This window comes from Pholis gunnellus (genome assembly GCF_910591455.1).
Source record: "Pholis gunnellus genome assembly, chromosome: 2".
In the NCBI taxonomy this organism is placed as follows: Eukaryota; Metazoa; Chordata; class Actinopteri; order Perciformes; family Pholidae; genus Pholis; species Pholis gunnellus.
In genome coordinates this window covers 26,429,549-26,450,111 of record NC_136536.1, presented here as the reverse complement: position 1 = coordinate 26,450,111, position 20,563 = coordinate 26,429,549, and the positions used below count along the sequence as shown (strand labels likewise).

The 20,563-nt window shown below is 40.4% G+C and overlaps 1 protein-coding gene across 1 annotated transcript; it reads left to right on the top strand.

Annotated features, from left to right (window-relative positions):
- Positions 1 to 13,063: 13,063 nt before the first annotated feature.
- Positions 13,064 to 19,261, top strand: rpl10 (ribosomal protein L10). Its single transcript, XM_079181977.1, has 6 exons — positions 13,064 to 13,165; positions 14,921 to 14,979; positions 15,424 to 15,531; positions 18,132 to 18,270; positions 18,527 to 18,689; positions 19,049 to 19,261. The coding sequence occupies exons 1-6, from the start codon at positions 13,143 to 13,145 to the stop codon at positions 19,202 to 19,204; spliced, it is 648 nt and encodes a 215-aa protein (XP_079038103.1). The 5' UTR covers positions 13,064 to 13,142; the 3' UTR covers positions 19,205 to 19,261.
- Positions 19,262 to 20,563: the final 1,302 nt, after the last annotated feature.

Below are 20,563 nucleotides of genomic sequence, written 5' to 3'. Positions count from 1 at the left end.
TTTGCCTATACTCTGCTCTATAAAGCCTCTTAATCCCCTCCACCCTTCTGTTAATATAGGTCGGAGGCATTTAACAACCCGGGAACGCACATATATGAGTACATTTAAACACCATCTACAAACACAGCCTTTTAAGGCAAGCTCTCTCCCTTCCCTTCCCTCAGTCTCTCTCTTCCTCTGTCTTTGCCTCCTCTGGCTGACTCTGTTTCTGTCTCTGTTAGCCGGCCTGCACACAGACACACACACACACACCTCCACCACCGCCACCACCTCGCTGTGTTTCTTCTCTTCTCATTTTCTTGTTTCTCTTTCCCCCGAGCAAGCGCTGCTGGATTCCCCATAAGCGGCAGCGGGCCTCTCTCTCGGGCCCTCTACTCTCCTAGAAGCCGTCTACACAGAGAGGAGGACTGAGAGCAGCGGCGAACAGTCCAAACACACCCAGTGAGGAAAAGAGCAGAGCAAACAAACAGAGGCTCGCAGCGACGCGGAGAGATGGACTCTAGATATCAGTGTTTTCGTCTTGAGTTCAGGGTGAAAACCAATGTATAGTGGGCCGGGTTTCGCAGGGGTGGATATAGAGTTCATTAGATTCTAGGGCATGAGAATGTTTTCTAAATTTGGGTCAGGCGCTGAAAAAGATGTTTGTAGTTTGGTGGCTTCTACATTTGTGTGTGTGTGGTGCAGAGATGGAGCGATGGGCTCCAGTAGTTTTGTCCATATAAGGGAGGAGGAATGTGGAGACAGAGAGAGCAGCTATGAATGACTGAGCCCCCTCACCCCCCTCCCTCCTCCCCTGAATCTAGTTTTCTTGCGCTACATCTGCCAGATTTCTGTCGCTGCTTTCATGTGTGCATCAATGTGAATGTCTGTCTAGTGTGCGCGTATACACACACACATACATATGCACACGGGGTGTACTACTTGTATAAACACACACACACACACACACACACACCTCTCAGTGAGTTAGCGGGGTCATGATGATGTCATAGGAATCAGACAGAGTAGTGTTTCAGACTGTCATCATGACATCATCATGACCCCACTCGCTCACTGACTTATCAGTTACCTGTGAATGGTTGTGTGTGTGTGTGTGTGTGTGTGTGTGTGTGTGTGTGTGTGTGTGAGAGGCTGCTCTTGCTCACTCAGGTGAATTATAAGCATTACATCACCGCTGTAGAAAAAACACAGGTACCACACACACACTCATGAACACATCACACCTGTGGGTCTAATTTGCTGTATGTGTGTGTGTGTGTGTGTGTATTTCTGGAATCCCATTTTCTCTCTGTCAGTCATCTGGTCTTACATATTATGTGACTGCTGTCGTCTTCACCTGCATCTGGACTGAATTCACTGGAAACAGATGTTAAAGGAAACAAATAGTGATGTCACCCCAGACGACTGTGAGCGCGTGTTACAGCAAGATGCATTGAAAAGAATGTCTGCGTGTGTCTGTGTGTGTGTGTTCTCTAGTGGAGGAAAAAGAGGGCAGGGCAGAGAGAAAAGAAGAAAAGGTGTTTTGATGGTGGACTAGTTGACCCCTGCGATCTGTCTTTTTGGCTCAACACCTCACCCCTATCCTTCCTCACCTAATCTTCCCCCTGCTTGTTCTCCCCTCTGTTCCTTCTGCTTTCTGAGTCATCTGTTAACCATGTTAGCAGCATGGCTCTATGGATGGTAATGTCTGTCTGTCGGTTGGTTGTTCCACCACTTACTAAAAAACGAATGGATTCAAGACCATGAATTGTCATTCATGGTCCCTGGAGGATGAATCATGCTGGTGACTCCCTGACTTTTCCTCTAGCGCCACCATAAAGATAACGTTTGTAGTTTTGCGTCTAATGTTGGATGAGTTGCCACGAAAAACATCTAGACATTCTTACACTCGTAATAACTTTGGTGACCATTAACGTCTTTCTTTGGTGCCATTATCAGGTCATAACTTTAGTGTGTCCAATACTTTTGTGTGTGACCAAATACCTGCAAATCTAATGCCATTCTCACCAACTGTACTTTGTGTTTAGAGTAACTTTAATATTAAAAATCTGCATGTTCGCATTGTTATTGTGAGCATATTAGCACGCTGGCATTAGAATTCAGATCAAAGCACTGCTGTGCCTAAATTTAGCCTCAGAAATGACATCCTCATACAACAAAACTGTATTGTCGATAACATTTTGAGGAAAACATTTTTCTCCTGAATTGTGTTTTTTTGTTGTTGTCGTAAGGTGGAGGTCGGGGTCTATGGTCATACAAACAGGTCTTTCACCAACGACACCGCTGTTCATGTGTGAAAGTAAAAGTCATTATTGACTTATATCTACAACTTTAGTAACATAATGAAGGCACTAATCTTAAGCCAAACCATGATGTTTCTACTAAACATAACTGAGTGGTATTGTTGTGTTTTTGTTTTGTTTCAATTTACAATGTTCACCACGTGTTTAAAGAAAAAAGAAAAAAATAAGTTTCCCTCGAGATTGATGAGATTGACAATTACTACTGTAGCTGGTTGATTTCCTGTGAGAGCCATAACCTCTATTTATACTCACACACACACACACACGCACACACACAAACACACACACACAGGGTCCAGCCAGACTGATCGGAGGGCTGCTCCTGCGTGAACTGCATGACATCATATGATCTCATTACTGAGGCAGTTGAGCCTGACGCACAGACCTGCAGAGACACGACCTGCAGAGAGGGAGAGAGACAGGCAGACAGTGAGATCAAAGTACTGCAGTATTATGTGATTTAAGATACAATACATAATTATACGTAATATATTTTTTATACATTGTAGGTGATTTAGTGTCTTTGTCTTTACCGTCTTTTGTTCCCCCTCCTTCCCCTGTCTTTGCTTTGGCGACACTCGAAAGCACCAAAATTGTAACCGGGACTGGGGGCTAGACACGTCTCAACAGATTTCAGAAGACATCCTATCTACAGTTTACTTTGAACACTGCTAAATTTACGAGTAAGCACACCAAGGCAGATGTTTTTCCCAGAAGTCTTTTTCGGGTTATTTCATGTTTACTGTAAACCTGGTGGACCCCCATGATAATGGCTGATATGTGAGGCCACCATAGCGAAGTGATGTGATGTGCAGGAAACTCAGAGAACAAACAGAACAGCAAGAAGGAATCAGCCAGACTCACTTGCTTATGTTTTCCGTGGCCATGGTCTCCCTGGCAACGCATAATTTTCACTTCCTTATCAACAATATGGGCATCAAATGCCACCTCAGCAAAAAATATCCACTTGTTGCACAAGACATGCCGCAGCTCCAACAGAGAGATCCGTGTGCCATCCTTCATCCTCCAGATCCTGTTTTGTGACTTAATGATCAGCTAATCCTGTGCTTCTCCTGCTTTAAATAATGGAAAAAAACATTTAAAGTGGTATGAAATGCATTAAAAGTGCATAACATCATAGAACATCCACATGCTCCCACGCTGTGTGATTGAGAGTTCAGGCCTGGACTTGTGGCAGTATTGATAAGGCTGGCATTATTCTCTATTTTTCCTATTGTCAACAAATCCTACAAAAAGACCAAAACCCAGACTGTGTTAACCCGTCTCTTAATACTTCCCAACTCTCCCATCTCAAGCCCATTGGTTCCCACTGAAGAAGTAAATCTTTAAAAACACCTCACTAATATAGTTTCATTACAAAAGGCTCTGTCATTTCCTCAAACAGCTGATCATTTTTTTCTTTATATACATATTTCTTTATCTCTAAAGCTCTTGTTAGCCACATCCTTATTTCAGGAATCTAACCAGAAACCCATTCAAAGAAACATTGACATTGAGAGGAGGGAACTGGAAATGCAAACAAGCTGACTCATTTCTGGATTTTGGACTCATTCCTGCAGCACTCTTTGTACATTTGTTGGGGACTATTTATATCGGATACGGATTACTCCATAGTTGGTGCTTTATTGAACATTTGTGGCAGCAGGACAGTGAATGACAATAAGACAAATCTAATTCACTAGATTTATCCTTCAAGTCACAGCAATATTCGTCGTATTTTTTTTAACGAAGCAACCAATCTACTTTCTGTTTATATCGGAACCCACGTGCATGTCCAGTGTACGTGAAGAGTCACGTGATATTCGTTTTCAGTCTGGACGGAGATCAATTAGAAAACGATGCTGAAACACTGTGTGGACGGAGATCGTTTTTGTTTTAAAACGGAGTAGTGTGGATGTAGCATAAGAAGAGCTTTCAGGTCACTGGTGATCCATGGCTTGTTGTTAGGGAAGCAATGTACAGTCCGGGATGGAATGGTGGTTTGTTCACAGAATTTAATGTATTCTGTGATGCAGTCTGTCATGCTGTTGATGTCCTTTCCATGTGGTCCACACAGCACATCCCAGTCCGTTGACTTAAAGCAGTCCTGCAGGGCGTCATTAGCCTCCTGTGACCACCTCCTCAGTGCTGGTGGTCACAGGCTGCCTCTGCACCAGAGGAACGTACTTTGGTGTCAACAGGACCAGGTTGTGGTCAGACCTGCCAAGGGGGGAAAGGCAGTAGCACTGTATGCATCCTTGGTATTAGCATACAGAAGGTCCAGAGTTGTATTGTTCTATGTGGGGTAGTCAACATACTGGTGGAAAGTTGGCAGAGCTTTATCCAGAGTGGTGTGGTTAAAGTCTCCACTAATTGCCAAAAATGCACCAGGGTGTTGAATCTGCAGTGTAGACACAGTGGAGCGGATGGTGTCCACTGCTGCCTCAGCGTCAGCCACAACAATGGCGGATGAGAATTCCCTCGGCAAATAATATGGATGCATACCCACGGCTAACAGTTCAATTTTAGTTAATGGTATCGGTAATATAAATAGTAATAGGGGAAGAAGCAAAGTCAGTAATGTGAATAATGGGCCAATAATTCATACAGAAGGAGAGAGAGGAGAGGAGAGAGGAGCTCAGTGTATCCTAGGAAGTCCCCCGGCGGCCTAGGCCTATAGCAGCCAGCCCTAACTATAAACCTGAGCCAGCCCTAACTATAAATGTTGTTAAAAAGGAAAGTCTTAAGCCTACTCTTATAGTGTGTCCGCCCCCCGGACTGAAACGGGAAGCTGGTTCCACAAAAGAGGAGCTTGATAACTGAAGACTCTGACTCCCATCCTACTTTTTAAGACTCTAGGAACCACAAGTAACCCTGAATTTAGGGAGCGTAGCGCTCTAGTAGGATAATATGGTACTATAAGCTCCTTGAGATATGATGGTGCCTGACCAATTAGGGCTGGATCTGGTATCTATTTATATTCTTTATTGTTGCATTATTTAGCCAATAACTGACAGTCACGTTACAAAACCAATTAACATAATATTGAAAAGACAGTGGCAGGGCTTGAATAATCAATCCATCCATCCATTCACCCATCCATTTCACCCACCCACCCATCCATCCATCCATCCATCCATCCATCCATGATCCATCCCTAAACCATCATCCTTCCATCCATCAGTTATACCAATTTATCCTTGAAAGTACTTGGGGGGCTGGAGCTGATCACAGCCAACATTGGCCAACACCCTGGACAAGTCGCTATAATCATGTGCCATGACTATTTAATTTCTGTATTAGACCTATATTGTATTTTGAAAGGACTTATATTGAAAGAAACGCCATTAAAACAGCTTTGAAAGGAATCCAGACGCTGCCCTGAAGCTGTTAGAGGTGTGTATGGTAACTAAGAAGCTGGGCTGTTAAGAGCGGAGACGATACTGAGTGAAATGTAAACAGAGACCAAACCTGGCCAGAGTCTATTGCCCAATTCCAAACAGAGAATACTTTGCTGTAAGTGATCACAATTGAATTTCTTTTCATTTATATGTGTGGAGACACACGCATACAGATATATATATATATATATATATATATATATATATATATATACATAAAATGTGTGAGGAGTACTTTATGACCCCACCCATATGTCCATGCACTCTCTTTCACTGTGTTCATGCAGCCCTAAATGTTTTGCCTACACACACTCACAGAGATAACATGCACCTCCCAAACACACTTCCGTTTTCAGAGCAACACACAGGGTGTTAAGCACCACACCCTCATCAGTCACACTGGTCAGTGGGGTTAGTGTGTGTTTGTGTGAGGGTGTGGTTGTGGCAGTAAGAGCAATTCACTGTTGATAATCTGTTGTATTTCTCCATTTAGGTTGTCAAGAGAGCAGCATGAATACACCAAACAGAAGACATTGTTTTAACCATCAGGATCATTGTCACCATGAAGTGTGTTTGTTTTCTCAACCTTCCACATATATTCGACACATCTAGAGTCACTAATCTGCATACTTATCAGACATTTGGATGATTTTATAAAGGGAGACTACAATAAATAATTAGCTGCAGCTTCTTCAACAAAATTCACTTTTGACAAGATACTCATCCTGAAAATGAACCCCTGTGACCTTCTAGTTCAACAATATTACTTTTAAAGGAATAGTTCTAAAATGTTCAAAATTAGCTTGTTTGCTTTTTTGCAAGAGTGAGTTAAGAAGACAAGAAGATATTTTATATATACTAAATTTGAAGCAAAATCCCAAAATGTGGGCCAGCTAGCCTGGTTCTGTGCAAAGGTAAAAGAAAATGCATACCAACACTTCACTCACTCATTAAGATCACATTTTCTGGAGTTCCTGGAGAAAGTCTCTGTGCCTGCCAAGAAATAATCCAACACAAAACCCCCGTAAAACAACAAATCATCTGACCTCATGAAGAAACATTTGTTGGCTCGTACCAGTGAGCCACATCAACACTCCTAACATAACTGACCAGAGTTAACATGTTGAATGCCACCTGTGTGTAAATGAGAGTAAATTAGCAGAATGAACGTCCCAATAATACCATATAAGGATACGCATCCTGCCCCATGTGTCCTATGTTGACGTCCTGCTCTTAGAGATCCATAAAAGAAAATCTATTATTTTCAACAGCGTCATCATCAGAATTAAGGGACGTGCTAAACACAAGGATGAGGACAATAAGGAGGTTCTGGTAATGCTGTGTCACCTGAGGGTCGTACTGTCACTGACATGAATGAAAACATTTTTATTATCTAAAAAACAAACATAATTTAAGATGTTCATGTTGATATTGTTGTGTTACACAATAGCATCAATAGCCAGTTTGAATTAATGATGATATTGATATGGAATATGAATAAATGTAGAACTATATTAGCCTAATCATCCTTAGGGAAACATTTTGGATAATTCAATTAAATTAAATGGATTTTGTATAGCCCAAGATCACAAATCACAAATTACAAATTTTCCTCAGAGGGCTTTATAATCTGTACACATACGACATCCTCTGTCCCAGGACCCTCACATCAGAACAGGAACAACTCCCCCAAAAAACCTTTAACGGGGAGGAAAGAGGGAGAAACCTGAGGGAGAGCAACAGAGGAGGATCCTCTATCAGGATGGAAAGAAGTGTGATAGATGTCATGTGTACAGAATGAACAGCAAAACAGAGTTACAACACATTCAATGCATATGACATCAAGGATTCATATAATGAGAGTAGTATAATGATGGAAAAATGATGACTACTAATAATAACAGCAGAAGTGGATATAGTAGAATAACAATGATAACAAAAGCAGTAATGGTATCAGCAATAGCAAGCAATGCGACTACTACTAATGATACCTGTCACATGACAGGTAAATTGTGTTTGTACCTCAGAGAAAAGTCAAAATACGAGAAAAGTGGTGAATGTGGCAAGTTCTCCTGACTCGTACAAGCTACTTCAGACCCAATCTGTTCGTACTAGTGGTTCTTGCATGAGGCCCAATGTTTTCTACTTTGGGTTTTTTTGCTCATTAATGCGCTGGTTCTCAACAGCAGGGCCGAAGCAGCTTGAGATGATATTAAATTATTGAAAACATTTTAAACTCAAAACATCCAGAACCATACAGGGTACATCCTCTCATTTAACTTTCGGCAAAAGGCGGATACCAAAATGTCAAAATACATGATTTATCACTACCTTGTTTGTGTGTGTTAGTGAAGGAAACAAACGATTTACACATGTGAGTGCAGTCCTGGATCTAAATGGGAGAATAGTCCTGCTTTTAGCTCTTGTCTGGAAAAACAGGCTATTTCTGTTGCAGTGTGTGTGTGTGTGTGTGTGTGTGTGTGTCATTGGTCACCAGAAACAGGCACATGCTGCAGGCCCATTTTTGGTCCTTGCTCCCTTTTCATCGTCCCACTGTCATCCTTGCCCTTCAGTGAGGTTTAGCTTAGACACAGAGAAGTCTGGAGGACATTCAGGCTAAAGGGAAACACTGGACAAGATAGGGAGGAGGAGCAGAGCTGATAGATGATCTTCACAGATCCCAGTCACAGTTCAGAGGCTTATCCTGACTGAGATATCCGCTCTGTCACTCACCAAGGAGTGGCAGTGCAGTGCCACTTCCTAATCAGGGCTGGGGTGAACTGACTGTGTTTGCACAAGGATATCATTCATTAATTTGTAGACTTGTAGATTAAATGTCTTTAATCATGCAGTCTTTCACAAACTTAATTCAAAGAGGTGTGAGGATTTATTAGACACACAAACATAACCCTCATAATCCTCCCGGGGCCTCAATGATGTTTCACAAACCTTGGTATGCTGAGTGATGTGGGAGCGGACGTCTGAACAAGGTCAGGATTCCTCACATTCCCCAGCAAGAGAGCAACATTTGCTCTGCATTATCAAGAGTTTAGATATGAGCTCATTGTTCCTTTTTAAGAATTAGCAAAGTAGGGCAAAGAGAGGTAGAGACTGTATCTATATATGATGCAATAGTGACATCTAGAGGCTATTTGGTAGAGTGCATTAGTTTCTACAAAGCACTTACGCGGTTTAAAAACACAAGCCGAAGCTTTCATTTTATTTGTTGATTAGAGTTCAGCGTTCATCTGCTTTTAGAGGAGCTGAAGGATGTGACTGTTAACACTACCCTGATTATATTATATTATTTTTTAACTGATGGGATACAGCAGGGGAAGGTAAATGGGACGCTGTCAGAGATCAAACACAGCAACCACAAAGTCATGTGGTATCACCTCAACTTCTTATATTCTACACCAATGACTGCAGGAAATTACCCCACAGCAACTATATTATACAATTCACTGATGAGACTGTGGTTTTGAGCCTTCTCCACCAGAACATGGAAACATTTATCTGTCCCTCTGTCTGTCTCAAAACCATACTTGGATGCGCATTTGTGCATTGAACCAGGGTTTTCTGCTGATTATAATCCTCCTTCTCCTGTTCATATACCGCCCACTAATGTGCTTGTATTGTAGGAGATGGAGGACAAATCCACAGTTCTGTGTGTATACAAAAATAAAATCCAAAGTTTATCTGAAGTTAATATTAGGCCTCAGCCTTCCAAAGTTAAAAACTCCCTTTTTGTGTCGCTAACACAGACAAAAGGAAAGAATTTCTAACAAAAAAAACAAGGTTTGGGAGATAGAATAACCACTTCACCACTTACATTAGAATCATGTTAGGAAAGGGTATTTTAATGGCCAGTATAAACAGGAGGAATGATTAAAACAAGCAAAAAAACAACAACTATATGACAATGTACAGGCACCATATTGTTTAAAGACAGAATTGAACAATGTGAACTTACTTTAAAAATATTAATTTTTTTATAAATAAACTAAATGTGAGTAGTTCAACAACATTGACATTGAAAGCAAATCAGATGTAGGAAGGAAGTGCTGTGGAGGTGTTGGTTGGTGAGAAAGGAAAAGGAACAGGGTGCATGCCTCTGGAACAAGAACATTTACTAAAGGGAGAACAGCAACAGGCCCTTTTCATGGAGGACATTTGGATTCTATGTTACAGGTATCATTATTAATAAGGGGGTAGAGGTAATATATCTAATTTTAGTTTATAATGCATTATATTATTTAGATCCATATATAATAATACTGTATTGCTGCTATATTGTTATTATTGTGCTTTTTTAACTGTATTCTCTTTAATTTATATTATTTATACTTCTAATATACTTTGTAATATTATATTATTACTGTAAAGTCTGAGTATTACACTGCACATGTATTATATACATGAGATACTTTATTATATTATTATGTATATTCTACTTATTATTCATACCAATACCTATACACTTTTATGCTTTATAGCAGCCTATACTCACATGTAAAATTTCTCTCTGGGATGAATGAAGTCTTATCTAATGTCACAGTAGAAAAAGGTGCACAGGTGTAAATAATAAAATGAATGATGGCTAAATTCCATTTAGCTGCTTCAGGTTCAGGGTCCTAGCATTGGTCATGGTTTACTGGGACACTTAAAAACAACCGAGCCCTCGTTAATGTTGTTAACACTTGTTACGTGATGTCATAGTCCATGGTCTCCACTGCTGTTGTACGTCTAATGGCAGAGCTCTTCATGGAGGCCGTGACACTGGTTGTCCCGTATGTCTCTGATCTTGTCCTCCTCTCCTGTTTCTCTGGTAGTCTCTTAAAGAGGAACATATTAAGAATTCCAATAACTTATTTCCATCTAAAAAAAGTGCCATTAGCTAGTTCTCAATGCTATTTAATGACATGACTACATTAACCAGTGCTTGAGCGGCACGTTAACATGGCGCCAGTGTATCTGGCGACGCTTGGTTGTTTTGTAGATTTTGTCACTCATAGTAACACCACAAGTCTTCCAGTGGTGGGCCGTCAGGGCCAGCAAAGCCTTCCTTGCTGGCCTAAACAGAATCACAAAGTTATAGCTATTTTAGAATTTAATAATTTTTCTTAAATACACTACATGTATCATAATTTATTAAAATATTTTTCCCATTATCTTATTTTCTCATTGCACAGCTACTGTGTTCCTCAGTTGCTCTGCTTCCAGTGCAGCTTGTTTTAAGTAGAGCTTTTATCCAATCAGATTTCACCTCTGTGTCTCTAGGTAGAAGAGAGGCCCGAGGCCTTCAGACTCACAAGTGAATCCATGTGCAGTTTAATTGAATGGGGACGATATTGTTGATTGGCATAGTCTTCAACCAATCAGATCTTTAGTTTAACATTCTTTGACGCCAGAGCGGCCTGCAGGCCTACAGCTACGTCAGCAGTAGCAGCAGCGCTGCAGTGAGATTCTGTGCTGTGATTGGTCAGTGGGCGAGCATGTGACTGTCGTGAAACGAAACTTAACAGCAGAGGCTTAGTCGGAGTAGTGAGAGTTCATATTGAAAGATATGAATGAAATTATGATATTTTTAGCATTTTGCTTGGTGTAGATTTTTTTTTTTTTTTACCTAGCTTTGTTTTTTAACACTCAATGGCTGAAACTGGAAGAGAAACGGATTTGTGAGTTGGGATTTAACTGTGGGATTAATCTTTGTCAACAAAGAAAAGAGGATGTGATCAGCATTTAGTAAGTCAAGTGGTTCGTTTTTTTACATCTAATATCTGAATAGCCCTTGAGTGTGTAGCAGAATGTGTGTTGCTACTGTTGTTTTTCCGTTAAGCTAGTTAGCCTAGCCTCCCAGAACACTTGCGGAGCATCGGCTGTTTTTTGTTGTGTTTCTTTTTGTTTCCGGTTCAGAGGTCACACAGACCGCTGTCTCCTAGTGAGCGCAGGAAACATTATATTTCCTACAATTTAAGCTTCTGTATTTTCCAAATGCACTAGTATTATTCAAACGTATTGTTCGGTTTGTAAGCCTCGTACCAAACGGTTTAATACAAATAACGTTTTATAGTTACAGCCCAAGAAACGAATAATAACTCTAGCTGTGGCGCTATCATGTGGTTATAAGGTGGTGTTTCAGTAGTGGAGGCCAAGGTATAAAATGCACGGCCCGCCACTGAAGTCTTCAAGTATTAAATCTGAAGCTGCTCCACAGACAAGAATGGGAGAGTGAGTCTGAGGGCCCAAAAAATGTTTGTTTTCTTTTTATACCCAAATGAGCTTTAAGGCAGGAGGCCATGTGCTAAAAGTTTATCAAACTATACGCGAATGTGAAGATGCAAATTTGCTTCACCACCAGAAGCAAATTCATTTAGAATGGAAATGATTAGGAGACCTATGTTTTTTTGTGCATGTGTGACCTGCCTTTATTCTATTGCAGTGTTCTCAGTTGTGAAACAGAAAATGTACCCGTATACTCACAACAATGCCCTGGGTGCTCTCAGTGTCATCGATAACATCTTTCCCAAGTTGTTGTCTTTGCAGCAGCTCCACTTTATACTTGATGAGATCAATAATTAGAGTTTTAGCGCTCTAGTTTTTGGATTTGGGAGAGAGTTGTTCATGTTTACTAATACTTTTGGAAAGTCTCTGACCTTAGGAATAACGTGTAGGAATTCTGTAAACAGGTGTATTTCTCCTTTTAGAGTAGGTAGGCCTAATGTAGGCTATAAAGTAGCAGTAGGCTAAAGTAAACTATGTTGCTTTCCACCACTGGAAACTTGGACTTGGAACACAGCTCTAATTAATGTTATAAATGACGCCTGTGTTAGTGACAGTCAAAAAATCTGTACTAAAGGAGATGGTGCATTTTGCATTTTGTGACAGGCCTCATTCACTTATGGAGTTATGCCGAAAACGGTTAAATACAAAAATATTTTAGAAATATTCTGCATTAGTCTGTTGATCTGTTTATCAGTTTGTTCAAACAAATAATTAATTAGTTGGTCTACATTTTCTAGTGTAAAGCAAACACAGCTTAAGTTTCAGGTTACGGTGGATGTAAGGTAGAAACCCGGCAGTCGTATAAAACTACACTTCCCAGCATTCAGCTAAAATTTGTAGATTAGCATTAAATTAATATAATAATAATACATGTTTAAATATAGTTGTTAAAAAAACGCTTTAATATCACCAAAATACCTGCTGAAACAAAAATAATACGTGAATGATATATAAAATATATTTTCAGGCAAAGCTTCTGCATATGACGAAGCGGAAGTCGCCTCCGCTTCCTTTCCTCCATTAGGTGAGTACGTGGTGAGAGCGTGTTTTCTTTGGCTCTCCGTAAAATAGACGAATTTAAAGTTATATTAAAGAAATATCGGCCTCGATTCAACCAACTAATACATATTGTATTCATTTATAGATCGCAACCATGGGCCGTCGACCAGCCCGCTGGTAAGTTGGGTCCTACATCATTTCAGAACAGGGCCGGTTTAGTCCACTCGAGGAAAATGGCAGCGGCTCCGTCTCGCACCATGTGCACGATGCTAACATTCCGACTAGCATTGTCGCCAAACCTACGACTGTTGTGTCGTTGTAGTATTGTAAAACATGTTTGCTACATCGTATGTTTTGCTCTTAGCACTCGTCTTTATCCACAATGTCATTCATTTCAACGTATACTAAGCGCTAAAGTAAGCTTGTTTAAAGCGACTCGAGCTAACGTCGTTTAGCATGAAGCTAGCGCTAGCACACAAAAGCTTAAACCTAGCCACTAAAAAGATGTTCATTTAAATGCGTGTTATACACCACATCGCCATTCGCAAAGCTCTCAATTGTATTGCGGTTTGGGGTTTTACCTTTGAGTTGGTAGTAGCATGAACTGTTACCGTTAGCAGCCGGTCGATAGTCACCTTAAACTAAGTGGTTTGTAATATAAGGGGTCTCTGTAATCTCTTCAGGGCTCCTACTGGGCCAAACAACACCCCGTAAAACAATTGTACAATTTCCTTAATACTGTATTGTAAATGCACAGCATGTGAGCGATTACTGGACTGTTGACTTCATTGGCCCTTTGCAACCTGAAAATAGATTTCTCAGTGCATCGTTGTTAATTATTCGTAAGGAAGTTGATATTCTCAGTTGTTGCCAGGAGAAAGCCATAACCAACTAACTGTATCCTACTAACAAGGAGTGTGTAAATTCATAGCCTGACTTATCTTATTCCTCTGTATCAAAGAGCTCCATTGTTGTTCACGAACACAAACTAGTTTATATTTCTCAACTCCACATTCTGTCCTGCTGCTGGAAATACTCAGTATAATTGTGTATTAATCCTCGGCTGTAAATGGTCCCTAGCTATTGCTTGGGTTTGTCCTGTTACTAATATTTTTCAACACTTATAGTAGCCAGATTTTGTAGGTAATTACTGAAAATGCAACTAGAGTTGTGATCCATTTCATTGCACAGACGCGATGAGACTGGAGTGATGCGAATTTGTGTTAATCGCCAAGTGAGTGAGTTGAAATTGTTCAACTCCGGTGAAAAAATTGTGTGGCGCAATAGCCTATCAGCGTTGAGATGCTCCCCCTGTCATCAGTGACTTCCTGTCGAATCAGGAAACAAATACTGTAGCTGTCTGTGTTCACCCAGAGCTCTACGATCCCTCATATTAGTAGAGACCGGACCAAACTGTGTATAAATGTATGTGTGAACCATATGGTACAAACTATGAAAAAGACGCTGCGTATTTACGTCCATATGTTATTTTGAGTGCTACTATGTTAGCATAGCCTAGCACTGATCGATCCGAGCTCAATTGAGAAAACAAGTATTTTAAAAGTGATTTGCTTGTCTTGCGGAGAGAACTAACTAAACATGAATTCAGTTTTTTTTTACAAATAGGCATCATTACGTGGTTATTTCGGAGTCCCTTTTTGCAGTTAAATCACAGCTAAATCAGTTCATATTGTGTTCATACAGCTGTAGTAAACAGCCGCCGTCTGGCTTGCTAGACAGTGAATACACCGCGATAAAATCCACGGAGCTCGACTATGTTATCAATGTCCCTGGCGAAACGCGTCACGAATAATTTGCGCAGCATTTGGTGTGAACGCACCTTTGCACTGAAACAAAGATGCCATTAACGAGTGTTGTAGCTGAAGTGTGACTCGTTTGGGTAAATGGTAACATTTAACTCTGTCTCCATAGCTACCGTTACTGCAAGAACAAGCCCTACCCCAAGTCTCGCTTCTGCAGGGGTGTGCCTGGTAAGCTGTTTTCATACTTTACTCAACATCAATGCTGTTGTGGAAATTTGTGAAGTCAGTGCAACAGCCTGTAAACTTACTTAATTGGTAAGTCCTTCAAGGTCTTGTGTTTGAAATTGCAGCTGCCTTGTTGGGCCTTAGATTTAGGCCAGTTTTATTAAATAATTATATATTGCAAAAATGTGTAATTGATAACCCTGCAGCTTATTAAGCCGACCAGTTATGCTGCAGTGTGTTTCTGGTGTGCAATGGCTGCAGACAGTGACTCTGTGGTTGTGTATGTCCTCAGCTGGGAGGTGCTGATTGCTTTAAGGGACCACTGAGACAAAATGTTACCATTCATAGATACGTGATGATGGATAATCCACTGCCTCCTGCTTACATGTGATGTAAGTCATGCATAATTTCAAAGCTTTTATACCTGGTTTCTCCTTTTTTGTGTAGATCCCAAGATCAGGATCTTCGACTTGGGCAGGAAGAAGGCCAAGGTGGATGAGTTCCCCCTGTGTGGCCACATGGTCTCTGATGAGTACGAGCAGCTGTCTTCTGAAGGTAAGGAGTTATGGTGCCATGACAAAAACCATGGAAGTACATGTGACAGAAAAGCTGTCATTGAGGAGTTTATATTAAGGACAAGAATCTTTAGAATGGGCTTCTATGTTTTGGAAATGCTGTGAACAAAACTCCACATCACATGGTAGCACATGCAGGATGGATGGTACCACAACTTCAGTGGCTGAAACTCTGAAAATGTAACTGACATTATCTTTCAGATGTAAATATAAGTCGGTGCTGGCTGCTAACTGGTAGTTTTATTATAATATTCTATGATCAGTTTGTCATCATTTCTTAGCACATAAGAGATGATTTCATAGATGTGTTGTAGCCATAGACTGCACTTCTGTTAAATGAGAAGTCCACAGAGGAACATTATCAGTGTCTGTCATAGCAGCTAGATCTTGCCTGGAAATAGATCTCTAGAAAAGAGTGAGAACTCTGTTACACTTTTGATTATTGTTATTGTTAGGTGATTTGTGACCTCATAAATAAACATCAAAGTTTCACCCTGAGCAGAAAACACCTTCAAGTCTCTGTGTGATAAAAAAAACTGAAATCTCATTTTCCCTTCTGCCTAATCTTGAATAGTTCTTTGAACTATGTGATGTTTTGTATATGCAGACATATGTAGGTATATACATCCATGTGCACATGTAGGTAGGCATTTAAAAGTTTGTCTGCAGTCTTTGCAAATACATAGATTTACAGTGTACTTCTACATGTGTAGATTACTATGCGAGTTTTGGCATGTGTATGCATAATGTCTGTGGATACTGGGAGATGCATTTATCTGTATATTATATTAGGAAGGTTGGGGGGTGGGTTAGTTGTGGCTTCAGCACAGGGTAGGAAATTTACATATTTTTTAGGGGGCAATTTCTGCCCCCCACTGACTGAAATCCAGGGGCATTTAAAAAATTGGGGGCACTTGTTGAAACTTGTGAAATAACATTTAATCTTTGTTCAAAATAATAAATATACTTATTTAGGCTTACAGTATATGAGCAATTGTCATCAAATGGCAATAATAAGACTATTAGGCAGTAGTCTACAGATTCAAAGTGTTTTCTTAGATTTTTTTGAACAAAAAACAAACAGAAAACATAAATCAGACAATCTTATTCAATTTTATTCTTTCTTTGTGGTTATTTATTGTTAAATTTTTTTTAACAATTAAGTCAACGATGCCTTGGTTACATATACATCAGTCATTGTATGGAATTATTGAGAAAAATATTTTTGTAGCGCCTCCAATATTGTGATATTACCCATGTATGCATTAGTCAGTGTGGAGTTGTTTAGAAAAATATTTTTCTAGCGCCTTAAAAATGTCAAAAATGTGCCATTTGAAGGTAGAAATTCAGTTCAGCGTTTTAGTAAAATATCTTAATTGACTGTCAATCAGGTATTCATTTCCAGCAACCCCCAAATCAAAGAATAAAGACACTTTACGCACAATTTAGGTGTATTTTCCATTTAACTCACGAGATGCAGGTAGCATGTTTTATACTTAATGTGAATATAATTCATTTAATCAAATTTCCATTATGCAATATGTATACTTTGTTGGCATCTTATTCTGAAAACTGGATGTTCATCTGAAGAAACCGGATGTTGTCTCACGTTAATCTTTCCGCTAACTTTGAAAGTCCTTCGCTCGCTCCCGATCTGTGCCGTTTGAATGAGGTTACCATGAATTTCAGCGTATAGGTGCACTAACATATAAGTGTCTGCTGAGTTGACCACGGAGATCTGAGTGTCTGCTGATTTTACCGCAGTCACAGGTCTGATTAGGAAGCGCTCCGATGTTTTTGACAAGTTCATTAAATTATTATTAGATGAAATTATGGGGGCATTTTTTTGCCCCTCTCCTAGTGATATCAGGGGCAAAATTATATTTCTTAGGGGCAGTTTTGCCCTCATGTATTTCCGACGCTGCTTCAGCATGATGCAATGCAGTCCGTCAACATGCTGGGGTTTGTTAATCAACCTGTGGACACTCGATAAAGAAATGACTAGAGCCTGACCTGTCAATTCAGATTTTATTTCCAAGAACTGTAAATGACAGCAAGGCTCCAGACTGAGAAATAACTCTCCCAAAGTTGATGTAAACAGTCAAAAGTTATCCTGTAGTGGTCATTTGCATGAAATCACTCAATTGTAATGATTAGGAAATAAATGATATGTATATACGTTTTGAGTAAAACAAATTCTTGGCATTAGTAGTTTGAATTATGTATTATAAGCTGCTTAAAGCTAGTCCTTGCTAATATCTGTATTGCTGTGAAAACGTGATCTTCAAGGAACTCATTTTTAATAGTTTACATTTGAACGTAATGGTGCATTATAATTTACTTTGATCTAATACTCATTTTTACTGATGAGCTTAAACGCGTCATAATCAACTGATTGATCCTGCATCTCTAGAAATGACAACCCCCTTACTGTAAAGAGAACCTGAGACCAGTTCAGAGGTGCACAAAAAGAACAGCTAATCATCCACTAAAGCTGGACTTGTTCTTTCTAAAAGCTCTCAGTACAAGCTGAAGGTGAGGCACTAATGTTTGATTCTGATTCCTGCCCCTCCCTTGTAGCTCTGGAGGCTGCTCGTATCTGTGCCAACAAGTACATGGTGAAGACCTGCGGTAAGGATGGGTTCCACATCCGCATGCGTCTGCATCCCTTCCACGTGATCCGCATCAACAAAATGTTGTCCTGTGCTGGAGCTGATAGGTGAGTCTGATGGACACAAACCAAATCATCATCAGATAGAGGCCGGGTAGCTTTCAAAATATGTCATGAATGGGAATTTAGAATTACTGTAATTCACTTTGCCAAGAGGCATTTTTGTACCGGGCTTTTCAGATGCCTGATGTTATTGAAAGATAAAGGTTTGTGAGGCAATCAGGATGATTTTTTTCAGCCATCTTATGCAATAGTCATACAGAATTCCTCATCATATTTGCTTTGATCTCGCTCTGATCCTCAGGCTCCAGACTGGAATGCGTGGCGCTTTTGGTAAACCCCTGGGCACCGTAGCTCGTGTGCGCATTGGTCAAGTGATCATGTCGGTACGCACCAAGGCCGGGAACAAGGAACACGTGGTGGAGGCTCTGCGCAGAGCCAAGTTCAAGTTCCCCGGACGCCAGAAGGTAAACCAGCACGCCTCAACACTGAAGCCTCTCGGTTATATTTGTCTTTTTGTCACTTGTGTTGAGGAGAAATCAGCTGAGTTGACATGCATCCCTAGTGGTGTCGTGGCACAGCTCTGCAGCTTATTAAGCCGACTGGTCTCGCTGCAGTGCGGTTCTGGTGTGCAATGGCTGCAGACAGTGACTCTGTGGTTGTGTATGTCCTCAGCTGGGAGGTGCTGAGTGCTTTAAGGGACCACTGAGACAAACTATTGTGTCCTTCTCAAGGGCCTTTCACAAGCTTTATCTGTCTACATAACCCATCTGTACCATACTTACTGTAAGTCTGAACTGACTTCTGTCATTGTTTTCACCTTCAGATCCATATTTCCAAGAAATACGGCTTCACCAAGTTCAATGCCACTGAGTTTGATGAGATGATGGCTGAGAAACGTCTGATCTCAGACGGCTGTGGTGTGAAGTACATCCCCAGCAGAGGCCCTCTGACCCGCTGGAAGGCGCTGCACGCCAACTAAACCGGCTGCAGGCTTTCTGTGACCAGACTACCAATAAAAGTGGGTTTGACTCCAAAAGTGATGGTGGTGATGACTTTCATTTAGATTTATTTCACAGGGTTCCTTCATCAGGCAACTATTCCTAATGCTGTACTCGGTCTCAATTTGGCTACTTTGGTTAGTACGCTTCCATGTAGTACACTGTGTACACTATGTACTTAATTGCCTGGTCTGTGAATTTCGACAGTGTTCTCAAATCAAACACAGCTGTTGTGCACTCACAGGAATGGAAGATCTCAGCCCATTGGGCCTTAGATTTAGGGTACAGGGCCATTTTGATTAAAAATATGTTGCTCAAATGTGTAATTGATAACCCTGCAGCTTATTAAGCCGACCAGTTATGCTGCAGTGTGTTTCTGGTGTGCAATGGCTGCAGACAGTGACTCTGTGGTTGTGTATGTCCTCAGCTGGGAGGTGCTGAGTGCTTTAAGGGACCACTGAGACAAAATGTTACCATAACTATCAAACGGCACACATTTGAAATTGTAAACTTTCACCTAAATGATGCATTATTAGACATTTCAGTTTTACTTGTGTAATAATCAGGTGTTAGGTCAGGTGTGATGTTTTGAAAGGAAGGTATTTCATAAAACATTTGTCCATCCAAGTAAGCAACTATTTTATTTGGAGAATTAGAAGTCTACATTTCAACTATGTACAATTTTGGATCTTTAATATGTTTCAGAGATCGCATAGAAATGAACAGCTCTATATCTTAATGCATAGATTTTATCAGAGCGTTCTGAAACAAATGGCTGTTGCCCATGAAGTATTTAACCCCTCAGACTTCATGTTCTAATTTTGAAGGACCTTTTACACATTTGTTTATTTTATCCGATTAAACAGCCCTAAGAAGTCAGTGACATTGTTGTACTGCTGACTCCCCTAAACCATACCTGCTTTATGTTTGACTCTGTTACACTGAGACTGTCACAGGGGCCGTCGGTAAGTTAGGAAGTTACCATTGTCTTTGGTTGTAGAGTGATACAGTGATGTCTTTATACAGACAATGAAATCTCATTCCTTCAAAATGTACTGCGTCTTCTGAAGGAAGCCTCATGTTGACTCTGGATCCCAACAGGAGTCCTTATTGGCACCACCCCATGTGATGTACAGGAGGTATTGTAGGAAATAAAAGTGTATCTTCAAATGAAGCGGTTTAGTTTTTATGAACAGGTAATTCATTTTCCCAAAGATGTTGGCTAAGTCTAATAAACTACATATTTTTCAATGAGCTTCAGTGCATCTTTCAAAGAATGTTCGCAGCAACTCAACACATTAAACCACATTTCAGGTTAGACTCAAAAGAACATCTGCCCC

Excerpts from the sequence above, each read along its gene's own strand:
- rpl10 (XM_079181977.1), top strand. The coding sequence starts at position 13,143 with ATGGGCCGTCGACCAGCCCGCTG. Across the intron at positions 13,166-14,920 it reads GGCCGTCGACCAGCCCGCTG|CTACCGTTACTGCAAGAACA; the intron begins GTAAGTTGGGTC and ends CTGTCTCCATAG. Across the intron at positions 15,532-18,131 it reads CGAGCAGCTGTCTTCTGAAG|CTCTGGAGGCTGCTCGTATC; the intron begins GTAAGGAGTTAT and ends CCTCCCTTGTAG.